The sequence below is a fragment of the Rhinopithecus roxellana genome, chromosome 11 (genome assembly GCF_007565055.1).
Source record: "Rhinopithecus roxellana isolate Shanxi Qingling chromosome 11, ASM756505v1, whole genome shotgun sequence".
Lineage (NCBI taxonomy): Eukaryota > Metazoa > Chordata > Mammalia > Primates > Cercopithecidae > Rhinopithecus > Rhinopithecus roxellana.
The window spans coordinates 76,212,086-76,236,620 of NC_044559.1; the positions used below are offsets into that span (position 1 = coordinate 76,212,086).

The following is a 24,535-nucleotide window of genomic DNA, read 5'->3' on the forward strand; positions in this document are numbered from 1 at the left end:
TTCCCCTGTGGTGGCAGGGCCAGGAGGAGTGCCAAGGATGGACTGCATGCTGTGTTCTGCCTGGGTGTGTGGCCTCATTCATGGCCCACCTCTGCAGCTCCTTTGCCATGTGAGGTCAGGCTGGTTGCTTCACTTCTCTGGGCTTCTAACTGTTTACTGGTGCTTGGATTTGATCATTTTTTTAATCCCCTTACAGCTCTGACATCTTATACTTCCCTGCCACTCTCCCTTGACCATCTTTCTCTTTGATGTGCCTCATCCTTGCTAATGGTGTGTGGAACCTGGAGAGGAGGAAGGCAGGTGGGCCTGAGACCCATTGTCCCTACCAGGCTCCTTCCTTCAGTGGCTCCCCAGAGTTTTCAGTCTAATTCCAAACTCATCGCTCAGCACACCAGGCCTTGATTCTTACAGCACAGTCTCTGAAATCACCTGCATCAGAATTAGCACCGCCTGTAATCCGCCATCCCCAGCTTGTTAACAGTGAAGATTCTGATTGGGAAGGTTGGGGATGGGTCACAGGAATCAGCGTGTATGATAAGCACCCCAGGAGGGGGTTAAAATGTATTGGTAGGGGGAAATTAGCTCATTCTACACAGGGTAAAAAATATGAACAAAGGCTGGGTGTGGTGGCTCAGGTCTGTAATCCCAGCACTTTGGGAGACTGAGGTGGGAGGATAACTTGAATCCAGGAGTTTGAGACCAATCTGGGCAACCCTGGGAGACCCATCTCTACAAAAAACAAAACAAAACAAAAAACAAACAACAAACAAACAAAAAACAATTAGCCAAGTATAGTGACACGTGCCCGTAGTCCTGGCTGCTCGGGAGGCTGAGGTGAGAGGATCGCTTGAGCCCAGGAGTTGGAAGCTGCAGTGAGCTGTGATTGTGCCACTGGACTCCAGCCTGAGCAACACAGCATGACTCTATCTCAAAAAGCAAACAAACAAAAAAAACCCAGACAGCAGAAAACAAGCATCTGCTGCAACTGTCTCCTTGCTACCTCCCAAGTCACCTCCCTGGAAGCACCAGATTCCAGAGACACTGGTTCCAGAGGTAGTGCATTTCCAAGCACATGCATACGTAGACACATGTTTGAGGACAGGGCCAGGCCAGGTGATGCTAAAAGCCCAGTGAAGCCAGAGAAAGGCTGCACCAGGGCCTCTGGGGTATGTCCTCATTACCTCCATAACCTCCATCTGTGCTTCCCACCTGAATCCCCTGCCACGCTCCAGCCTTGCTGGACATGCCCCAGCTCAGCCATTGAGAATGCTGCTCCCAGTCTGTGTGACTTGCCTCATGTACTTCTCTTTGCTGAGAGAGCCTTTCTTCCTGTTTTTTGCCCAAAGAATGCCTATTTATCCTTCAAGACCTAGTTCAAGTGCCTCCTCTTCCAGGGAGCCTTCCAGCCCCACTCTGTGCCCTCACTCTGGGTTCTCTGCAATTCCACATTCGCTGACACCCAAATGAATATGCTTTCCTGCTTCCTGTTTCTGTGCCCCCACTGGACAGTGAGCCCACTGAGGGCCAGGGCCATTCTTGTCCCCTGTTGAATTGCTGAGTTCCAGTACAGCATACGTAGTACACAGATACTCCGTGAGTGGTGTTTATCTGATGTCTACTTAGCAGGCATTCTGTCTCACTTTTGCCTTTTGCAGCTTGGAAATCCACCCCACAGTGCTCCTCAGCCTCACCCAGGCTCTCCTGCTTCCTGGTGCTCCAGAAGGGGCTGGTGGATTGGGGGAGAGGACCCTGTGCAGAAGCTGTAAAGAGAGCGCTCTCTCCTTGAATCACATGTGGGAAGTGGCCCTCAACTCCCAGCACACATGGCTGAGAGGACTCAGAGGGGACTCACGTCACTGGGCTGGGGAGACTCAACCCCAAATTTCCCTTCCAGGGGGTTGCCCTGCTGGCGACAGGTGAGCAGGGCCGGGCTTGGTAGAAGCAATGTGCCAGGCCTGCCTCCTCCCCACCCGTGCAGCGGGAGCAGGTGGCCTGGCTGTAGGGAGGGGGTAGGGAGACCCAAGATGGGGAGGGGCATGGGAGAGGAAATTGAAAAAACAGAGGGGGGCTTGGGGGTGTGTGGCCAGCCAGGCGGTTGTTTAACAAGTAAATGTGCCGGGCACGCTAATGAGCTGCGCTCATTCATGGTGAGCCGCCTCCTGAATCGGGGAGCTGGCCAGGTTCTGGGGTGGAGGAACCAGGGATGGGAGCCAAGCTGGGGAGCTGCCCGCTGTTTGGGCAGGGCCTCCCGTGATGGGCTGTCGGGGGAGTCTTTGTCCTGGGTCTGGGGGGCTCCTTCCTTCCCTCCCTTCAGAGGAAAAGCCAGGCTTTGCCAGGCAGCAGCAACTCAGCCCAGGGCCTGCTTGGGATTCACTGTCCAGGCTGGTTTGGAAGCTTCTAGGGCAGGGGCTGGTTCTCAGGAGCCACAGGCAGGGCTGATCTTGCACCCCTGCTCACTCCCACCCCTCCTCACACCCTCTTCACACCCCTTCACTCTGTCACTCTGAGGACTAAGGGGCATGTCACCCGGCTAATCAACACTCTCTCCCTTCTCCACATGAGTCTTGGCTTCAAAGGGGCCCTCCAAGGTCCTGGGACCGGGGAGCTACTGCTGCAGCAGAAGGCTGGAGACCAGACATCTTCAACAGCCTAAGTGCTGTCTGTGACAGGCCTACTAAGTGCCAGGTGCTGGGGTGTGTGTCTGCGTGAGTGAGTGAGGATGCCAGGAGGTGGGCAGGGTTATGGGGTGTGGAGAAGCAGCTGCAGGTACTAAGAGGGGATAAACAAAGCAGCAGGCACAGAGGAATGTTACTCTGTCTGAGGCTACCGGGAGGGCACGGATAGAGGGGCTGGGGCCCCATGGAGCAGGAGCTGGTGAGCTGCAGGGCAGGGGCAGCCCTCTCAGACTCCAGCCTGGTTTGTGGGAAGCTTCCCTAATATCCTACCACATAGGCACCCCTGAGAAAGCCCTGCCCCCTGAGAAACTGAACTGATGTTCAAGAACCTACTGCCCAGATGGAGGTCATGGACAGGGATGTGTGAAAACTTTCAAAAGAACTGTCAAAAGCCCATGAAATCAGCTGCATAAATTGTAACATACGGTGCTATGACAGTAGAGAGACTGCAAATTTTTCATCAACATGGAAAAGAAAAACAAAGAAAACCCCTGAGCCTTGGGTACCTTGTGGGTACAACCTTGTGGAGGTTGGGTACCAACCTTGGGTACCAAGTTCAACCTTGTGGAGTCTATCAACATCCTCCATCCCCACCCCGCCCAACACTCTCCCCACCAAATGCATCCATGCTGTGTCTGGACCCCGGCCACTCCTGAGACGGGAGGTGTTTCTCGGGCTACCCAGCAGTGTCCTCTTGCCAGGCAGCCTCACATTGGGGCGCTGACTGCTGGACACTGCCCCAGCAAGCCACAGCTGTCCTTAGCTTTGAGGAGATCTTTCATCTTTTCTGGGGTTGAGGAGAATTCTCTCCTCACCTGGATGTCCTGTTCATGCCCACGTCCACACATGCCTTACAGTGAGGAAGGTCCCTACCCAGCTGGGTGTGAGGCCTGGGTCTGACGGGGGTGGCCTGTGGGGTTCTTTCTCAAGCAGGCTGCCCAGCCCTATGCCAGCCCTCTCTGTCTCCTTTGATGACAAGATGGAATATTCATTTTCATCTGTTTCCATCTGTCAGAAATGGAGGAACGCCGGTATGAGTGGAGGAAGATGTTTGCTAGATTTCCAAGTCTCCTTAATGTCTCGTCCCTCTCTTCTACAACAGGGGAAGAAGCCCGTGTAACTGTATGGTACCAATGTGCCCTGCTGAGCAAGTGTCCCAATCAGAGCCATTCTCATACTGGGCATGGGGCTGGCTTGTTACCCTCTGAGAAGTGGGTGCATGGAGGTAGGAAGGAGACTACTTGGCCTAGAGCTTTCGTGGAGCGCCCCCCCCCGCTCCCCGTCCCGCCCCTGGCAAAGCTCCACCCTCAAAGTCCAGGCTAAGTAAGGTTGGTGGCTTGAGGATGCCACCTGGGGCACAAGCACAGGGTTTCCTTTAACCAAGAATTGGCATAGCGAGTCAGGTGGGCCCTAGAAGCCGCTGCTGCCGTCGGGGGATGGGGGAAACGGGTCTGACCCCGCTGGAAGGCGTCCAAGCAGCAAAATAAGACCTCCCTCCCACCCTGCAATAGCAGCTGGGGCCGCGGGTGCCGGCGTGCGTGCGTCTAAATGTGTGCATCCTCGCTGTGTGTGTGTGTGTGTGCGTGTGCGCGCGAGTGTGTGTCGACAGCCAGGACTTGGCAGGTCGAGCCAAACCCCCTCTTCCCTCCTCTCCCCTCCCCCGCAGCCCCCTGCCCGCTGGCGGCGCCTCGGAGGTTCCACCTTTGAAACTAGGCGGCTTGCAGCCGCCGAGTGGTCGTCGGGAGAGGGGGACTGCGGGGGGAGGGCGGGGAGGAGCCCGGCCCCGGATGTGTGCTTTTCGATTGATGGATGACTGCCGGGTGGGAGCGAGCGCGCGGGTGTGTGTGTGATCGTGTGTGTGTGTGTGTGTGTGTGTGTGTGGTGTGTGGTGTGTGCTCAGGGTGCGTGCGCGCGCGGGGCCTGCCCATTTTCCTCCTCGCAGCAGTCAGTTGGGAGCTGGAGGGAGGGAGAGGGAGACGCAGGCGGCGAAACGGCAGAGGAGCCGAGCGCCCTCCGCCCAAGGCGCCCTCCCTCCGTCCGCGCACAGGCGCCGTCGCTTGGAGGAGTAAGGTGCCTCCCAGCCCGCAGGGACGCCGCGCGCAAGCCCGCGGTTCTTCGGTGGCTCTGCCCCGGGACTGCACCTGGAGGCGGCCCCGGACGGGGATGGTCAGCGGCTACCGCCGTCTGGCTCGCGAGCGGGACGCGGTGAGGGCACCATGGCGCTGACGCCCGGGTGGGGGTCCTCCGCGGGGCCGGTCCGACCGGAGCTCTGGCTGCTGTTGTGGGCAGCCGCGTGGAGCCTGGGAGCCTCGGCGTGCCCCGCCCTCTGCACCTGCACCGGAACCACGGTGGACTGCCACGGCACTGGGCTGCAGGCCATTCCCAAGAACATCCCGCGGAACACTGAGCGCCTGTGAGTATGGCCCCCGCCCCTGGCTCCCCGGCTCCGAGGTTGCCCTCCAACCCAGACGCAATTCCGGACTTCGGGGTGGGGGCAGGACCACTGGGGCCCGCCTGGGCTCTGCAGCCCACAGACTGGTCAGTTCTTGCCGAGGTCTTTCCCGAGCCAGGAGCTAGGAGCCAGGAGCGCTGTGGTTTCCCCTTCCCTGGGATTCAAAGGGCCCTCGGCGGTTTGTCAGCTCCGGTCCTCACACCTGCACCCTGCATTCCGCACCCGCCCTCCCCACTGCGCCAGCGCTTTATTCCTCCAGGGTGCCTGCGAACTGGTGCCAGAAAGCCTTCCTTGCATCCAGGAGGGACACTTCCCACACTCGCCAGGACAGTGTCTCCTTTTAGGCACATGGGGCTACGGCCGCGTTCTGAGCCAGCTGCGCAGATTACCGCTCCCAGAGCTTGCTCCTGACGAAGGGCAGCAGGGTGGAATGGAGGCGAAGTTTCTGGTCTGCCCCTTCTTCTCCATTGTTTGCCCCAGAGCCTTGAGAATTCTTCCCCTGCAGGTGCCACGCATTGGTCCTCTACTCACCCGCCTCCCTCCCCACCCAGTCATCCCCAACGCAGGCAGACAATGGGACCTGAGGGCTTTGGGTATGTGGCTTGGGGTTTATAACATTCAGCACCCGGAAAGGGTAGGTGTGTCTTGGATGGAGAACGGGGTGGATAATGCCAAGAGGTCAGGAGCTTGGAGAGGGGGGCCCAAGGTTAAAGATATTGACCATGACAAGTCACATAAAAAGAGCATTTCTCTTCCCCTGCTCTCTCTCACTCGTAAATTCTTGAGGAAACTTGACCCTTTTCTAGACCCACTAAGCTAGTAGAATGTGTGTGTGTGTGTGTTTGTGTGTGTGTATTTACAGACCTTTATACTTTGTTTTCTGAGTCTCCTGCATAATGTGTTTCTGTGTCAATTCCTAGTATTAAGGGGCCACTTTAATAGTGTGAGGCCATAAGAGTCCCCGTAATGGGCTGTGTGTGTGTAGATTTTGGTCACATGCAGGGCCTTTGTACTGCTCGCAGAGGTGACTGCACCAGGAGATTTTTGAACAGGGCTTTGGAGAAGGCTGCTGGCTCCTTTGAAACCTACCTACTCCTCCTTCCCACACTCCTTGGTGATTGCAGTGGCTCTCAGGAAAGGCGTGCATATTTTGATAACTTTCGAGCACATTTTCATGGCCCCCAGCTGGTCAGAGACGGAAATCTGACCCTGAGGAGAGCTGTCTCCTGAATCAGACTCTGTACCAAGGCCAGCAATCAGTGAGCACATATTTGCCCCAGACTCTTCTTGGCTGCATCTGAAAAATTTCTGTGGAGGCTTCAGAGAATTTGCAATCTAGATGCAATCTAGAGGGTGTGTGTGTGTGTGTGTGTGTTGCATGTGTATGTGTGTGTGTGTGTGAATGCTTGTGTGTTACAGGGCTGGGGAGAGGTAGTACCAAACTGAGTTTCCCATGGGCAGCGTGTGCATTATCCTGTGTGGACCCGGAGAGGAACTGAGGGTCAGAAATCTGTCCAGAGGACCTCTGCGGTGGCCTGGTCACCCTCCATGCCTGTCCCCTCTGTACCTGCTCCCTGCTCCCCTTGCCTTGTCCACCAGAGTTTCTCCTGAAGCTGCTACCCTGGTTGCAGCCTAGATCTAAGACACATTAGCTCCTCTTCTTTGCTTTTGAATCTTGAGTCTTAAAGTCATCTCCTCCATCCTTACTCACCACCTTTAGTGTTTAAGACTTCCATGAACTCTTTAGCTCTTTTGTGATCAGAGTGAGATGAAAGTGAAATTTCCTAGTACAGAGGAAAGAGGTGGTGTTCTGGGAGCTATACTACCTGGGTTCCAGCTCTGTCACCTATTAGCTGTGTGACCTTGGGCAAGTTACTTAACTTCTCTGAACCTTAGTTGCTTTCCATCAGGAAAATGGTGCTGAAAGAACCATAAGGTATCTGGTTCTTGTGAGGATGGAAGATCCTGTATGGGAAGTGCCTGGTACCTTCTGATGCTCACTAAGTGAGAACCATTATTACGATAGGATAGGGAGGGGAATCTCATTATTTTAATTCAGCAAATGTTTCTGAGCCAGGAACTGCCCTGGGTGCTGAGGCGTCAGCAGGGAGTGAGCCCATCCCTGTCCTCAAGGGGCACATGGTCTAGAGAACTGGGCAGAGGACCTCTAATGGTAAGCTCTTAGAAGAGGGCCAGGCAGCCTCAGGGAACAGGCTGTGGGAACACTGGGGTGAGAAGCCCTTTTCCAGGGTGAAGGGGTTTCTCAGAGGATGGGCCACTTATCAAGGTTGGTTTGGATTTTGCCAAGCACAGAGGGCAGGCAGTCTAGGCAGAGGGAATAGCTGGGCTCCAGGCCCAGCACATTCTGCTGCTTTTCAGGTCATGGGGCCTGCTTTCTTGCAGACCTCTTCCCCCCCCCCTTTTCTTTGTAGAGATGAGGATCTAGCTATGTTGCCCAGGCTGGTCTCAAACTTCTGGGCTCAAGCAATCCTCCTGCCTCCGCCTCCCAAAGTGCTGGGATTACAGGTATGAGCATAAGCAAAAAGCCAGCAGGTGTGAGCATGAGCCAAAAGCCTGCAGGTGTGAGCATGAGCCAAAAGCCTGCAGGTGTGAGTATGAGCCAAAAGCCTGCAGGTGTGAGCATGAGCCAAAAGCCTGCAGGTGTGAGCGTGCCTGGCCTGATATGGGAAGATGGACCAGCTTGTCCCTGAGGCTGAAACATGCTGTGGCCAGTGGCCAGTGAGTGGAGTGGGACTTGAGGCTGGAAAGAGACGTTGGGAAGGGTCAGGAAGCCTTTCTATATGTGAACTTTTCCTCTGGAATTCCTAGTTGGAATCCAGGGGTGAGTTATCCTGGGGAAGTGGAGCAGGTCTGATCTCTGCCATGTGGGCAAAGCTTCCTGGACTGGGAAAGTGCAGGGAGCCCGCCTGTTCTCCAGGCAGCCCGTGAAAGAGCTGCTCGAAGAGGAAAAGAACATCTTGAAAGAGGCCTTGGTAAGAGCCCAGGCAGACTCAAAATAACTGTGGCAAATGCTCTCTCTAATCAATATGAGTGTCGTGCAGTATCAGAGCCTGAAACAGCGGCTTCTTCTGAGGCTGTGAAATTTTTATGGACTGCAGCTGTGCATTTGCCTGTTGTCCTTTGGGCAGTTTCTGCGGCAGCCTGTGAGGCCTGGCAACTTTATGATCATATATTCTATAACTCTGGGTCCAGGCCTGTCCCTCGAAATGGAAAGAAATTGTCATTGGTTTGCTGTGGGGATTTCGGGGAAGAGGTTGTGTAGGCCCCAGAGCTGCTGAGGAAATTGTTTCAGCCAGAGGGGCTGTGGGGCTGGTCAGCTGGGCAGGGAAGGGGTGCTAAATAATTCACTGTAATGAACAATTAAAATACAGAGCCAGGGCTGGGAGAGGCGGCGGAGGAGGCCCAGGAAGCTTCCTCTCTTTGTACTGCCCAGGCACCGAGGGACCCAGCCATGGTCACCGTTAAGTTATTTTTTTTCTTCCACGACCTTGACTTTCAGTTGGACTTGATTTTTAATTAAAAGAATCTTTTAACTAGAGTGTCCGGGAGAGTGTAAGAGTGCAGTATGTGTGGACATCGCTGGGTCCCCCAACCCTCGGCACACTGGGTATTTGAGGCCTGTGGAAGATTCCCCTTGTGGGTGCAGAGAGGGGAAGTTGCCGGAGGGAGGCAGGCAGGGCCTTTGGGAAGGCCTACTGTTCTTTCTTTGCCTCCAGGCCCAGCACATTCTGCTGCTTGTCAGGTCTTTTTTTCCCTGTTTTTGTAGAGATGGGGATCTAGCTATGTTGCCCAGGCTGGTCTCAAACTTCTGGCTCAAGCAATCCTCCTGCCTCAGTCTCCCAAAGTGCTGGGGTTACAGGCATGAGCCACTATGCCCAGCCTTGCCGTCCTCCTTATGTGCCCTTCCCTCCTTGCCAGTTCGCCCACCCTGCCCTATCTCCATGCCTGCTGTAGAGGCCTGGGAGGCCCTCTCTAGACTCAGTTCCCTGAGCTCGAGGTCTCATTTAACAGGGCTGAGTGGTCACACAGAAGGGAGGCTGCCCAGGGCACCTGAGGCTGATCCTCTGGGGAGCCTGTTTGAAATTCCAATAATAATTGTATGGTGACCTTGGTAAATGAGGTCAGGGGCCACTGCAGCCACATCTGCCATCAGGGCCTGGTTGGATCTGAGCAGGCCACCATGGTATCCTGTAGCAGAGACCTGAGCTGTGCAGGGGAGATTCCTCCTGGCAGGGCAAGAGTCCCCTGCTTGCTTAGGCTTTGGTGTGGTTGCCAGCACACTGGCTTATTGCTGGGCTCTGAATGACTGGTGTTAGGACCCCCATGCTGTGCCTCTCCCTGCTCTGAGACCCAGTTTCCCCATCTGTAAAAGGGGATGACGACAGCTGTGCAGGTTGATAGTGAGCAGTAGTGAGGCAACGTGCCACACTTGGCACATGGCTGGTGTTCGCCCTTGCCTCGGCCTCTGGGGCTGATGACACCTACTACCTCAAAGGGCCTTTGCACTCACTCATGCTACGGTTGTGAAAATGCTTTGTGATTCAATCATTAGGATATTATTGTTATTATTTGGAAAGCTCAAGCTAGAGGCTCAAGGGTTTGGGTGGGGCAGAAGAGAGCTTAGGAGGTAAGGATTTGAGTGCTGGCTCTCTTGCAGTCTGTCTGCTTAGAGCACAGTCTATTTAGAACACTCATTTACCTTTCCTGGGCATCTCTGCCTCTTTCCCTTGGGATTTGGAGACAGAGTGAGGACCGTATGCAGAGCGGGTGGTCGTGATGGCAGGGCTGTGAAGTCAGACTGCCTAGGTTTTTAACCCCACTCTGCCACTCAGCAGCTGGGGAGGCCTTGGGCAAGTGATGGGGTTTAATTCCCTCATTCAACAGATAGCTATCTATTGAACGTCTGCATTGTGCTGGATGAATAGTGCCGGACAGAAACACAAACCCCAGTTTTAGTCCAGCAGGGGAGATAGAGATGAATGACATAAGAATAAGCACATAACTGCAAGCTGGGATAAGTGGTCTGGAGGAAAGGGCGACTTCTCAGAACCGCATTTCCTTGCCCATAAAGTGGGGATGATGATAGGGTCTGCTTCAAAGAGTGGTCATGAGGATTAAATGCGGTAATGCTCGCAGAGGTGCTTTGCACAGGGCCTGGCAGACAGCAAATGCCCAATAAATGGTAGTATTATTATTGTTATTAAGGTGACAGAGAATTGCAGGGATGTGAAGGAAATTTGGACGTCATGCTGGATCCCAGGGTGGCCCTCCTCTTCCTTATCAGGCAGCCGATGGGAACCCTGGGGCACAAGCAGGGGGTGGGGGCTGATGTTCCTCGGTGCCCCTTCTTGTGCGGGGCAGGCGGGGTGTCGGTGGCTCAGGCTGCCTGAGGCTGCCAGCAGGGGCGGCCGTGCTCTTTTGGGGCTGGGCCGCTCCTGCATTATTGGGAGCAGACGGGTGCTTGGCGGAGTTGCTGCCTCCAGTTCTGTGCCGGCATTAGCAGCTCGGCGGGGCTCTTGCTTAATGGGATTTTCTTCCGAAATGCTGTAATTATCGCCATACAAATACTTATTACCCAGAGCAGATGACGGCCGGGCCTTGGGCAGTAGCCAGGGAGCTGGGCTGTGCTGGGGGGCGGGGAGGGTGTGGAGAATTGGCTCCTCTTTTTGACAGAGCTCATGACCCCCTCCTCTCCTTTCTGGAACCCAGCCTGTGGCGGACAGACAGCTGTTGGGCACCTGCAGGGTGCATAGAGTCATTGAGAGAGGCCTGAGGAGCTTTCGGCCTGGTGAGGGAGAAAGAACAAATGTGTAAGGATGTCCGTAGAGACGAGGAGCACAGTGGCTACCAGCCCAGGCTTCAGTATGAGAATGGCCCAGTTTGAATCCTGGCTTCATCACCTACCAAGAGATCTTAGACAACTCACTAGCGGCTCAGCTTACTCATCTGTAAAATGGGACCAGTGGCAGCATTTACCTCGTAGGCCTTGAAGTTCAGATGAGATGATTTTTTTGAGACGGGATCTCACTATATTCCCCAGGCTGGTCTCAAATTCCTGGGCTCAAGCGATGCTCCCACTCAGCCTCCCGAGTAGCTGGAACTACAGGCATGCATTACCATGCCCAGCTAATTTCTTAGTTTTGATAACTGTCCATGGTTATGAAAGAGGTTAATGCTAGGGAAAGCTGGCTGAAGGCAGCAAGAATAAAGATTAATAATTAGAATAGAGCAATGCCTGGCACATAGTGCCCCATCAGTGTGGAGATGAGTCTGATGAGAGTCGCTCGATGGAAAGGAGGGATTGGATTGTTGCTGTGTTGTGGAGGTAGGGTTTGAACCGGGGCTTGAAGACTGGACAAGACTTAGGTTAAGTAGTAAGGGGAAGTGAGAGTAAGGGAGTTTGGGAGCATTCAGAAGGTATGTGCCATGTATTTGGGAAGGAGAGTGAGAAGCAGACACCCCTGAGGGGCGAAGATTTGTGTTGGTGAGTTCTGGGAGAGGAGATTAAAGAAATGGGTGGGCACCTAGGCCATGGGGCAGGGAAATGGGAGTCCTCAGAGGGGGTGTGTAAAACTTTTTATTAAATTTTAAAAAACAAATAAATGATTTTTAATAAACTTATGGTCTTGTGCATACATCACAATCCAATTTGCTTTATCATAATCACACACACACACACACACACACACATTCTCCTCTCTATCACACACACTCATAGGTAATTTTTTTCTGAACCATTTAATAATAGCTTGGAGACATTGTAACTTTTTTCCTTTAAATACTTGGTGGGTGTTTTCTAAGAACAATGAGGCTATCAACATCAGAAAATTAAATATCGGTGCAAAACTATACTCCAGAATTCACATTCAGTTTTTATCAATTGCCCGGACAATGTCTTTCATGGCTGTTTTTCCCCAGGTCCACAATCCTGCCAGAATCACACATGGCATTTAATGGTCATGGTCTTTAGTGTCCCTTAATTTGGAAGAGTTCCTCAGCCTTTCTTTGTTTTTCTTGACTTTGACATTATTGATACATGCAGGCTGATTATTTTGCAGAATGCTCCTCAGTTTGGCTTCATTTGATCTTTCCTCACGGTTACATTTGGGTTACGCATTTTTACTGGGAATGCCAAATAATGACTCCGTGTCCTTCCTGGTGCACCATGTCAGAAGGCAGGTGATGTCGGTTTGTGCCAGTATTGGTGATTTTGTCTTTAATCACTTGATAAGTTGATGTCTGCCAGGCTTCTCTGCTGAGAGGCTGTTGTTTTCTTCTTTGGTATTAACAGGTAATTTGTTGGGGGATTGTTTGAAGCTAGGTGCACATTCTGTTTCTCATCAAGTTTTCATCCCCCTAGTTTTAGCATTCATGATGATTTTCAACTCCATCATTTGTTCTCTATTAGTTGACTTTCTACCGTAAGAAAGAACTTTCCCTTCTCCCTCATCTGTTTTGTTTTTTTTTATTTTTTGAGATGGAGTTTTTGCTCTGTTGCCCAGGCTGGAGTGCAGTGGCACAATCTCGACTCACTGCAACTTCTACCTCCTGGGTTCAAGCGATTCTCCTGCCTCAGCCTCCTGAGTAGCCAGGATTACAGGCACCCACCACTGTGCCTGGCTAATTTTTGTATTTTTAGTAGAGACGAGGTTTTACCATGTTGGTTAGGCTGGTCTCAAACTCCTGACCTCAGGTGATCCACCCACCTTGGCCTTCCAAAGTGTTGGGATTACAGGCTTGAGCCACTGCACCAGGCCTGCTTTCCTTCTTTTTTATGGTTTCGTAGTACTGTGTAGTGTACATGTACCACATTTTCTTTCTTTCTTTTTTTTTTTTTGAGACGGAGTCTCGCTCTGTCACCCAGGCTGGAGTGCAGTGGCGTGATCTCAGCTCACTGCAAGCTCCGCCTCCCAGGTTCACGCCATTCTCTGGCCTCAGCCTCCTGAGTAGCTGGGACTACAGGCCCCCACCACCATGCCCGGCTGATTTTGTGTATTTTTAGTAGAGACGGGGTTTCAGCATGTTAGCCAGGATGGTCTCGATCTCCTGACCTTGTGATCTGCCCGCCTTGGCCTCCCAAAGTGCTAGGATTACAGGTGTGAGCCACCACGCCCGGCCCACATTTTCTTTATCCAATCTGCTGTTAATGTCCTGCCACCACCTTGACTTTGACATGGTTAGACTGATTTTGGACTTCTGCCTTCCAGAACTGAAAGATAATACATTTGTGTTACTTTCAGCCACTAGTGTATGGTAATTTGTCATAGGAATCTACTACAGTCATAGAGTTCAAAGCTATTGCAGAGGCCAAGATACGAGGGGAAGTGAGTCTGGACCAAGGCAGAGAGAGCAGAGAGAGTAAGTGGGAATGGCATGGTGGACTCTGAGGCTCGAGCCTGAGAGAGTGATCTTGGGACTGGAATAAAGTTGGAAAAGGCTGACTGATCTTGGAGGAGAAGTTGTGAATTTGGTTTTTGCGTGTTTTCTTTGAATTGCCACTAAAAATCTACGTGAAAAAGATGGCCCCAGAGGTCATGATGGGGAAGGTTACTCTGGAGAGTATTCAGGCTGGAGAGAGAGATCGGGGGAGGCTCAGGGGAAGTGCTTCAACCTATGAAGGCAGTGGAACAGAAACTTTGGTAGGAATAAGGATCTCCTGGGAGGCTGGCACCAAATGCAGATTCCCAGCCCATCCTAGAGGTGCTGGCTCTGTAGATCTTCAGCAAGGCAATTCCGGTGATTTGGATTCTGGAGTGCCCAGGACACAGTTTAAGAAACACTGCTTGGTGCTGGGGTTTCCTGGAGAAGAAAGCACATCCTTCGAGGACTTACACACATTAGCTCCCACCCACATTAGAGGGCAGGAGGAAGGGACGGCGTCGAGGGAAGAGATGGTGGAGAGGCGGGAGGAACTCCTGTCCTGTGTTTGACAGTGGGGAGCACTGGCTACACGTTTGTGGATTTGAACCTGGGCCGAGTGGTTATTGCAAAGGCCAAAGAAGGAGTCTGGCGAAGAGGAGGAGGGTTAACAGCGTGGAGAGCATTCAGTCTGTCTGAGGAGGAGGTCCAAGGAAAGCTTCTGGAACATGAGATCAGAGGTCACTGGTAAAGTGGGCAGAGCAGTTTCCTGGGAGAAGCAGAAGGCAGGAGGCAGATGGCCGGCAGCGAGTAGGTGGTAAGGAAGTTTGCAGAGGAGAAGAGAGGCATGGGAACTCTGAAGGGGAGCAGGCTCAGGAGAGAGTTGCTTGCAGCATAGAGGCAGGTGGACTGGAGTCTCTTGGAGAGGGAAGGAGGGAGCCAGAGGTCTTGGGGAATGCGGGAATGGGGAGGGCTGGTGATGGGCCAGGGAAGGACAGAAGCAGAGAGAGGTGAAAGGGAATTTTGATGGTGGCTGTTGTCGTGGTCGTGGCTTAGAGCCCCTCCCTCTCGCTGGCCTCAAATGAGCTGCTTTACCAGAGTTCCCTCTTTTACTCCTCATAACACTCCTGGGAGGAAGGTATTACTCACCTCTGCTTTGCAGATGAGAAGAAGGTTCAGAGAGGTGGAGCCATCTGCCCAGGGTTGAACAGCTGGCTGGTAAGTGGTAAGCTGAGATTCCCTGAGTCTTGAGGCTCTGAGACGTGCCTGTGTTTAGTTTTTAAATTTGGCTTCTGCTCTGTAGTCTTAATGAGGCCTGACTTCATTCACTCATTTCTTCATTATTTGCCAGACATTCATTCAGTATCTACAAAACACCTGCCAGCTGAGCGCTGGGGCTGTAAAGGCAAATTGGCCATGATTGATTCCTGCCTGCACATGTTTGCTGGGTGGACCCAGGTTGCAGGCTGGTATAGGGAGCAAGGTGTCTGGTCTGGGGTGGAGAATGGTGAGCAGAGTTGGGCAGATTCAGGGAGGTGGTGGATGGCCTCCCAGGGGCCTGCATGGATAGAGAGCATGGAGGCCTAGGGGCTGTCAGTGGAGCCCTGGCTGCAGGGCTGTGGTTTGGGGGTAGGCTGCAGACCTGGGAAGGGGATTGGCAAGAGCAAGGCGGGGCCTCAGAAGTGAAGGGATTGGGGTGCACTTTGGGCCTCAGGACAGAATCCCATGGAGTTGGGATTAGGAGCTGGGCCCTGACTACCTCACACCCACTAGGGTTGCGACTGTCAAAAAAACAGAAAATAAGTGTTGACAAGGATGTGCACACTGTTGGTGGGAATGTGAAATGGTGCAGCTACTGTGGAAAACCGTATGGCGATTCCTCAAAAAATTAACAATAGAATCACCATATGACCCAGCAATTTCACTTCCAAGTAAATACCCAAAAGAACTGAATGCAGAGTCTCAAAGAGGTATGTGTACACCCGTATTCAAAGCGGCATTATTTACGATAGCTAAAACAAGGAAGCAAGCCGCATGTCCACCAACAGATGAAGGGATAAACCAAATGTGGTCTCTCTATATAGAATAGAATATGATTCAGCCTTAAAAAAGGACATTCTGACACATGCTACAACATGGATGAACCTTGAGGACATTGTGCTGGGTGAAAAAGCGAGTCATAAAACGACAAACACTATGATCTCACGTATCTGAGGTACCCAGAGGAGTCACATTCAGAGACAGAAGGCAGAAGGGCAGTTGCCAGGGACTGGCGGAGAATGGGGGAGCTCTGTAGCATAGAGTTGCACTTTGCAGGTGAAAAAGTTCTGGAGATTGGTTTGCACAACAGTCTGAATATATATATTTTGAAGTAGTACAGTATACTACAGAGCTAACTCTGCACTTAAAAATGATTAAGATGGTAGATTTTATATTATGTATATTTTTACCACAATTAACAACTAATTTTTTTTTTTTTTTTTTTTTTTTTTAAAGAGCTGGGTCCTGGGGTCAGATGTGCCAGAGCTCAAGTCCTGCTCCTCAACCAGCTGGGTGACCTGAAACAGGTCATCTAAACTCTTTAAGCCTCAGTGCCCTTATCTGTCAGTCAAGACTGATAAGGAGCCTCTGAGCCAGGTACCACTGTGAGGCTTAAATGAGCTGACTTGGTTGGGATACTACTGTAGCAATTGCTGTTTCTCCAGCCAAGGAAACAAGATTGGTCCCCAGGAGCCCAGGCGCAAGGGTGGAGTGGATCAGTAGCAAATGGGCCCTGGCATGGGGTCCCTGCCTCCTCCTCCTTGGGGCTTCCCCACTGATCACATGTCAGAGGGTGGTCCCAGGCTGGAGTTGGTGTCTGGCTGTGGCTCAGACTGGTGGGTTGGAGGACTGGGATGCTGGGAGGCCTGGCTTCTCACCTACTGAGGCCTGAGGATGTGGGGAAGGCCCAGCTGGCTGACGGGAGTGTGTGCAAGGCCTCGACCATGGTATGCCAGCAGCCCCTGGGCTCAGTGGGCAGGGTTGTTCTGGCAGCCTGTATTCAGTGAGCACCTACTATGTGCCAGGTATCCTCACAGGTGCCGGGGATACAGCAGTGAGCAAACCAGCTGCGGCCTCTCCCCTTACAGGTAGCTGGGAAACTGGCCTTAGACAAAGGACTTCCTATTGACCTGCAACTCCGATGGCTGTCCGAGCTCCAGAGGAGATAAGTGGGCACCTGGGCAAGCTGGTTTAGAGGAGGGCGTTTGACTGGAGGCCTGAAGGCTGTTCGGACAGGGAGCCTAGTGCATGTGCTGGGGGCAGGGGAAGAGCTTGCTGAGCTCTAGGCTGCTCCAGGCCAGAAGGAAGCGCTGATATTGAAGGGAACGGGGGAGCAGAGTGGAAGCCCTGCAGCTGGGGGGCTAGTATTTTCCTATTAAAGGGCTGAGGAATAATTATTCTTCTACCCCGTAGGCCAAGGCAGGCTGGCCAGAGGCCTTCGCCCTTCGGGAGCCACAGCTACCCTTTCCTTGGGCTCACTCTGCCCTTCTGGGCTCAGGCCTCCAGGACTTCAGAGTCTTCCAATACCTGCCAAGGCTTGCAGCTGTACTCAGGGATCCCTCTGTGACCCCCTCCTTCCCCATCAACCTCAATTCCTGGAAACCCCAGACTGTACCCGCTGGGGCCTCAGGCCCTCCTGCCTCACCGCTGCTTGAGGCCAATGCTGGCTTTGCTCAGATCCTCGTTACCCCCACTTGAGCCTGGGAGGTCAAGGCTACAGTGAGCTGTGATCATGCCCCTGCTCTCTAGCCTGGGCTACACGGTGAGACCCTGTGTTAAAAAAAAAAAAAAAAAAAAAAGGGGTGGAGCTGGGATTCCAGCCCAGGCCTGTGCCTTCAAGGCCTGAGTTATTTGGCCCAAACACTGAACCACTTGGATTGGCTTCCCAGCTCTGACACTCAGCCTGTAGGTTCCATTTCCTCATTTGTAAGGTGATGTGAAAGACGCCTACTTCCAAGGGATGTTGTAAGAAGTACGTGGAGCTCATGTTTATGGAGCAGCCAGGCCAATGCTGCCCCGTGGAAGGGACCTGCCCCATTCCACCGGCTACTCTGGCTCTCCTGAAGACTGAGACCACCCCCGAGCAGGAAGAAGACAACCTGTCCTTTCCTCTTTCCTCCTGAGGGTGTCTGGAATCACCCAGCTGTCTCACTTAGCAGCTTGGACCCTCAGGATGCGATTTCCTTGCTCATATTGGGCTCACTTATGAGAATGGAAAGACCTGGAAGAGAGGAGGTTGTTGGTAACATGGGAGCATCCTCTGCGTGGAGCTTTTTTGGGGTGATGTCCATTTGGGGAGAATGTTTCTTTTTCTGTCTTTCTAAATTTCTCTCTCTCTCTCTCCCTCTCCCTCCCTCCTTTCTCTCTCTCTCTCTCTTTCTTTTTTTCTTTTTCTTTTAACAGGGTTCTTGCTGTCTTGCCCAGGCTGTAGTATAGTGGTACAATCATAGCTCATTGCAGCCTCAACCTCCTGGGCTCAAGTGATCCTCCTACCTCAGCCTCCCAAGTAGCTGAGATGACCATGCCTGGTTAATTAAAATAAAACTTTCTTTGTAGAGATGGGGTCTTGCTATGTTGCCCAGGATGATCTCAAGCAATTCTCCCCTCTTGGCGTCCCAAAGCACTGGGATTATAGGAGTGAGCCATCATGCCTGGCTGGGGAGAGCATTTCTTAATGTGTGTGTGTTTATTTTTGGAGTAGGGAGACAAAGAAACATGGAAAACCCACTCAACTAATGCTATTTAAAATGTCAATTTTAATGCAAATTCTTTCCTGTATTCAAGAAATACTTATTGAAACATCTATCATGTGCCATGTTCTGTGTTGCACCCTGGGTGTACAATAGCAATAAAACACAGTCTGTGTCCCCAGGTTGCTTCTAATCTCATGTGGAGGCTGGGACATCAGTCATGGAATCCTCCAAATCAGTATAAATTGACTCTGACTGGGGGAGGTGGCTCACGCTTGTAATCCCAGCACTTTGGGAGGCCGAGGCAGTTGGATCACTTGAGGTCAGGAGTTGGAGACCAGCCTGGCCAACATGGTGAAACCCTGCCTCTACTAAAAATGCAAAAAAATTTAGCTGGATATGGTGGTGGGTGCCTGACAATAGCTTGAACCTGGGAGGTGGAGGTTGCAGTGAGCTGAGATTGCACCACTGCACTCTGGCCTGGGTGACAGAGCAAGACTCTATCTCAAAAAAAAAAAAAAAAAAAAAAAAAAGCAATTGGCTCTGATTTGTGCTACAAAGGAGAGGGTCAGGGCGCTCTGTGGGCCTGTGATAGGAAGGTTTGCCAATTGGAGTTCATGGGCAAAGAGGAAGGAAGGAGCATTCCAGGCAGAGGAAGTAGCAAGTCAGAAGGAACATGGGGCGGGCTGGGTTGGTGGACACAGAACAGACCACTCCGGGAGCTTGTAGTTCATGGTAAGGAGATTTTTTTTTTGTAAGATGGAGTTTTGCCCTGTCACCTAGGCTGGAGTGCAGTGGCACAATCTTGGCTCACTGCAACCTCCGCCTCCTGGGTTCAAGCGATTTTCCTGCCTCAGCCTCCCAAGTAGCTGGGATTACAGGCACCTGCCACCACGCCCTGCTAATTTTTGTATTTTTAGTAGAGACAGTTTTCGCCATGTTGGCCAGGCTGGTCTCTAACTCCTGACCTCAGGTGATCCACTTGCCTCAGCCTCCCAAAGTCCTGGGATTACAGGCATGAGCCACCGCGCCCGGCCACTAAGGAGATTTGTCTTGATTCCAAGAGCAATGGAGATCCATTGAAGGCTTTAAGTGTGGAGTGACATGATCAGATTTGCATCTTGAAAAGACCACTCTGGCTGTGGCTTGGAGAGCAGATTGGAGGGGGGCCAAGGTGAACGAGGGGAGCCTGTGAGGCGGCGCTTCAGGGCTCAGGCTCGAGGATAGAGGCATGGGGCGGGTGTTGAAGCTGGCGGGTGGTATGGGGGAAATGCGCATAGGCCAGCCTGCAGATTGGGGTGTTAGGCCTCTGTGGGCCCCTTTACTGCTGTCTGGGCAGTGGCTGGGGAGGGAATTTCTTTCTTTCCTCCGTTCTCTCTGTCTGACTCTGTTGACTCTCAGCGCCGCAGCCTTGGCCAGGGTAAGATTTCAAAGCAAAGAGCTGGGTGTACCGTTCCCGAGCAGGCTTGTCTTATTCGGTGATAGCATGTGTGGTTTCTTTCTTTCTTTCTTGTTTTTTTTTTTTTTGTTGTTGTTTTTGAGACCCTGCAGGAAGGGTGAGCCTCTCCATCCACCACAGGCTGTGATGAGGAAGGAACGTTCTAGTCCCTGAGGTAACAGGAGTGGCTGGAGGTCCAGGGTGAGAAATTGTGAAGCTGGCGCCAGGAGCCCCCAGAACAGCCCGTGAGGGGCCTAGGGAGTTTATTCCTGCAGCCCCAGGAAATCCCAGGGTTTCTTTTGGTGCCTCACAAATACCCAGAGACTGGGGATCAAATTCTTGTTTCCTGAGAGGATTCAAGACATCCTTGTGTGTTTTTGTTTTTTCCTTGGTAACTTTGCTTCGGAGGATTTTCTCCAAAATCTTTTGCCACCGAGGTTTTCCTTTTAGGTTAGGACCACACAGGAATGGAGGGAAATCAGGGCCATTTGCCACTGGAGCATTTTTCCTCCTTGGGGAGAAGGATGGGTGTCAACTCATGACTTTTGGAAGAGGGAGAACCATCTTAGGGTGTCTTCCCTAATCTTCAGCTTCCTGGGTCCTGCAGGGAAGTGAGTGACTCCTCCCAGTTCAACTTGGTCCTGCCAGTCCAGCACCGGCTGGAGCTGAGCCAGAGGACGCCACCTCCTGGTGGAGCCATAGTCCTAGAGGAAAATCACAACAGTGGCAGTAGTAAAGATAATCGCAGCAGGTAATACTGCTGTAGAGAGCACGAATTGTGTGCCGGGCATTATTCTTGTGTTTTAGAAATATCAAGACATTTAAACCTCACCACATCTCCAAGTGGTGGGTCTTACCATCATCCTCATTTTATAAATCGGGAAACTGAGGCATAGAAAAGCTAACTTACGTGCCCAAGGTCACACAGCCAGTGTAATGGTGGAGCAGGAATTTGAAGCCGGATGGTCTGGCTCCAGAGCCCACACTCTTGGCGACTAAGAACACTTAGCTCAGCCTGGCCGGGAAGCCCCCGAAATTGTTGTGTGGGCAGAGCACATGGTTTCGTTACGGAGCCCCAGTGCAGCTGTGTCCTCTACAAAGCCCTCAAGTTTTGTTCTTCAGCTCTGTCCAAGGCATGGCCACTTGAGGTGAGGGCATGGGATGAGGGGACAGAGGGAGAGTCCAGCAACGTGAGGACTTGTGACGTAGGAGACAGAACGTGGAATCACACTGGCTGGGGTCTGATCCTGCCCCACCACTTATTAGCCGTGTAGCACCGTGCAAGTTGCTTCATGCATCTGTGCCTCAGTTTCCTCCTCAGCAAGTTGGAGAGCATATGACTCCTGTTATAGGTTGTGAAATGAGAGTGAAATGAGATGAAGCATGCTTAGGGTCAGGCCTAGAACCTGCACATAGTTGGTGCCCGGGAAGAAGTGGCAGGTGTGGGCTCTAGTGGCAAAACCTCAGGGAGCGCAGGTGGGCTCTGGATCTTGGGATCTTCCTGAGACTTGAGGCTGGGACCTGCCCGGGTGGGCCCACTCCACCAGCTGCCCTGGCTGCCCTGGGCTTAAGGTCCTAGCAGCATCTCCCAGTCTCCCCTGGCAGCTTGCTGGGGGAGGGGATTCTGTGGCAACATTGAGGACCTCCCATTGGAGGAATTAGATGCGGTAGGAAAATGTCCTCCTTGCCTTATTCTAGCAGCCTTTGATGAGGGGAAGTGGCTGGCTTAGGTTGTGAACTTGATGCTGGTGGGAGAGAGGATGGGCTACCCAGTGGAGGTCACTTTCTCAGCCTAAGTGGCAATAATGCCTCCTTAGGCAGCAGCCGTCAGACCTGGGAGCTTAGTGAGAGCTCTCAGGCTGCGGGCTGGGGTGAGGGGCTCTCCCCTGAGAGAAGGCATTAAGCTCTGCGTTAGACAGCAAGGCTGATGGGGGCAGGCTGGGGTGGGCTTGGGCCTCTTTTGACATTCTGGCCCAGAAGCAGAGTCCCCAAGGGAGAGGCTGTGCTTGCCTTGCTGTCTGTGCCGTTGTCTTTTTCTCGCTGCTTGTCTTAGGTCTTGTGTGGAGTGGGGTGTAGGAAGTGAGAAACAGGAGTGGGACTAAGGAATGTACCCCTGCACCTGCACTGTGGGGGCTGGTACAAAAGGGTAAGAAGAGAGGTGTGCTAATGTGGGGTGTCATCAGAATGTCCTCTCCACCTCTGCCCTGCCTTAGTGGGAATTCCATCCTCAGGGATTCTTGAGTTCCATTTTGGGTGCCGCCTTGTTCAGATAAGTCAGTGTTTGTCTTTGCCTCAATTTTGCCATCTGTGGGAATAATTATCATAGTCAATTGCTTTAGTTGCCATGAAAAGGAATGAGTGATGAATGACATGTAAAATTCATCAGATTTTTCATGATTTTGACCAAGTAATTGCATTTACAGGAATGTATTCCTCCCAAATGCTCATCAACCTTTATGCAATATTGTTTATAATTGGACAATATCTAAACAGCCCAGGGATACCAGTCACAGGGAATCAGGGAGAGAGTGGTCCAGTAACTTGGTATATCCAAATGAAGGGACGCTTCATGGCCGATCGGAGTCTTAGGTGGAAAATACACAGTGTATGATATTGTAGAAGGAGGGGGTAACATTTATGTCTCATTCATCCTCTTCAGAACCTTGCAAAACACTTTGCACATAGTAAGTCTTCTGTAAACGTTTGTTGAATTATCTTAAGTATATAAAAATAGTTTCCAACAAAAACAGGCTTGAGGGCAAATATTTCAGAACATTAAAAGGAGTTATTTTTTAGTGATGGGATTATGTATGACTTTCATTTTTTTCTTTGTTTTGGAAATGGAAAAATATTCAGTAATGTGCATAGCACTCTTATTTTTCTTTTTTTTTTTTGAGATGGAGTCTAGCTCTGTCGCCTGGGCTGGAGTGCAGCGGCCGGATCTCAGCTCACTGCAAGCTCTGCCCCCCGGGTTTATGCCATTCTCTGGCCTCAGCCTCCCGAGTAGCTGGGACTACAGGCGCCCGCCACTTCGCCCGGCTCGTTTTCTGTATTTTTTAGTAGAGACGGGGTTTCACCGTGTTAGCCAGGATGGTCTCGATCTCCTGACCTCGTGATCCGCCCGTCTCGGCCTCCCAAAGTGCTGGGATTACAGGCTTGAGCCACCGCACCCAGCCAGCACTCTTATTTTTTTTTTTTTTTTTTTTTTTGAGGCGGAGTCTTGCTCTGTCACCCAGGCTGGAGTGCAGTGGCCGGACCTCAGCTCACTGCAAGCTCCCCATCCCGGGTTCCCGCCATTCTCCTGCCTCAGCCTCCCAAGTAGCTGGGACTACAGGCGCCCGCCACCTCGCCCGGCTAGTTTTTTGTATTTTTAGTAGAGACGGGGTTTCACTGTGTTCGCCAGGATGGTCTCGATCTCCTGACCTTGTGATCCGCCCGTCTCGGCCTCCCAAAGTGCTGGGATTACAGGCTTGAGCCACCGCGCCCGGCCAGCACTCTTATTTTTATATGCAATAACTTTTATTTATATGTTGGCTATTATGGATATTATATGTTGGATATTATGTTTGTTTATAAAAACAGATGTCTTTAAAAAATGAAAACTGCAGAAAAGTATACAAAAGAAACTGAGGTCACCTTGAGTCCTACCACTTAGTGGTGACAGCTATTACTATGTGGCACACAGCCCCCAGCACATTCTGTATTCGTGTGTGTGTGTGTGTGTGTGTGTGTGTCTGTTTCTACATAAGCAGTGTGTTAGTCCATTCTCACACTGCTAACAAAGACATAGCTGAGACTGGGTAATTCATAAAGGATAGAGGTTTAATTGACTCACAGTTCCACATGGCTAGGGAGGCCTCAGGAAACTTACAATCATGGTGGAAGGGGAAGCAAACACATCCTTCTTCACATGGTGGGAGCAAGGAGAAGTGCAGGAGAACGGTCCTTTATAAAACCATCAGATCTTATGAGACTTATTCACTATCACGAGAACAGCACGGGAAAGACCTGCTCAGACGATTCAATTACCTCCCACCGGGTCCTTCCTATGACACATGGGGATTATGGGAGCTACAATTCAAGATGAGATTTGGGTGGGGACACAGCCAAACCATATCAAGCAGGTTTTTAGAAAAGGGTTGCCTTATGACCTTTTCCCATGTTCTGTGTCATGCACAACTTTCTTTGTCAAGACAAGCAGATCTGTGCCATTTTAAATGGCTGCATGACAGATGGCAGTTTCGCAGATGTGCTGAATTCAACCAAGCAATGTTCTACTAATGTCCATTTCACTTGTTTAAGATTTTTCCTCTTATAATCAATGCTGACATATTTTTGTAATAGAAAAACAACAACCAAAAATGCCTTTTGGTTTTAGGTTTGGGGATAAACATTTCAGCCCAAAGAAAACCAGCCCTGCTTGGGAAGAGAACCACTTTTAAAGAGCTTCATGATGACATTCTCAGTGTTTGAAGAAAGGCCAGGGTGCAGAGGGAGCAGGTTGGGGTGCAACACAGTGAGGCTCAGAGTGGCTGTTTCAGGAAATAATATTTAGTTCATTGAAAAATGACCTTTACATTGAGCAGAGCCATCTCATTTGGAGAAGGTGTCCCTGCAGCGTTTAGGGTGGGGAGGCGGCTCAGTCAGGGGCTCTCACCAATGGCTTGTGTTAGCTTGGAAAGGCCTCAGGCCCCTCTGAGAGATCCTGTTAGGAAAGTGATGAGGAGAAGGGAATGAGTTTTTGCAGCTGCTTCTGAGGATCAGGAGCCAGGCCCACGGGACGGGCAGCGAGAGGATGCGTTGAATGTTGAGACAGCCTGACCTGGTAGAAAAAGCCTGGCCTGCGGGTCAGATGGCCATG

General features: G+C 51.7%; 1 protein-coding gene across 2 annotated transcripts in view; it reads left to right on the forward strand.

Moving 5' to 3' along the window:
- Positions 1 to 4,607: 4,607 nt before the first annotated feature.
- The window catches only part of SLIT1 (slit guidance ligand 1), a 189,513-nt gene continuing 169,585 nt past the window's right edge, over positions 4,608 to 24,535 (forward strand). The window contains exon 1 of one of the 2 annotated variants that reach the window (XM_010389575.2): positions 4,608 to 5,088. In XM_010389575.2, the coding sequence (XP_010387877.1) occupies positions 4,892 to 5,088 (197 nt within the window). In that variant the 5' untranslated portion in view covers positions 4,608 to 4,891. The remainder of the gene's footprint in view (positions 5,089 to 24,535) is intronic. The other variant, XM_010389576.2, reaches the window with a different exon arrangement.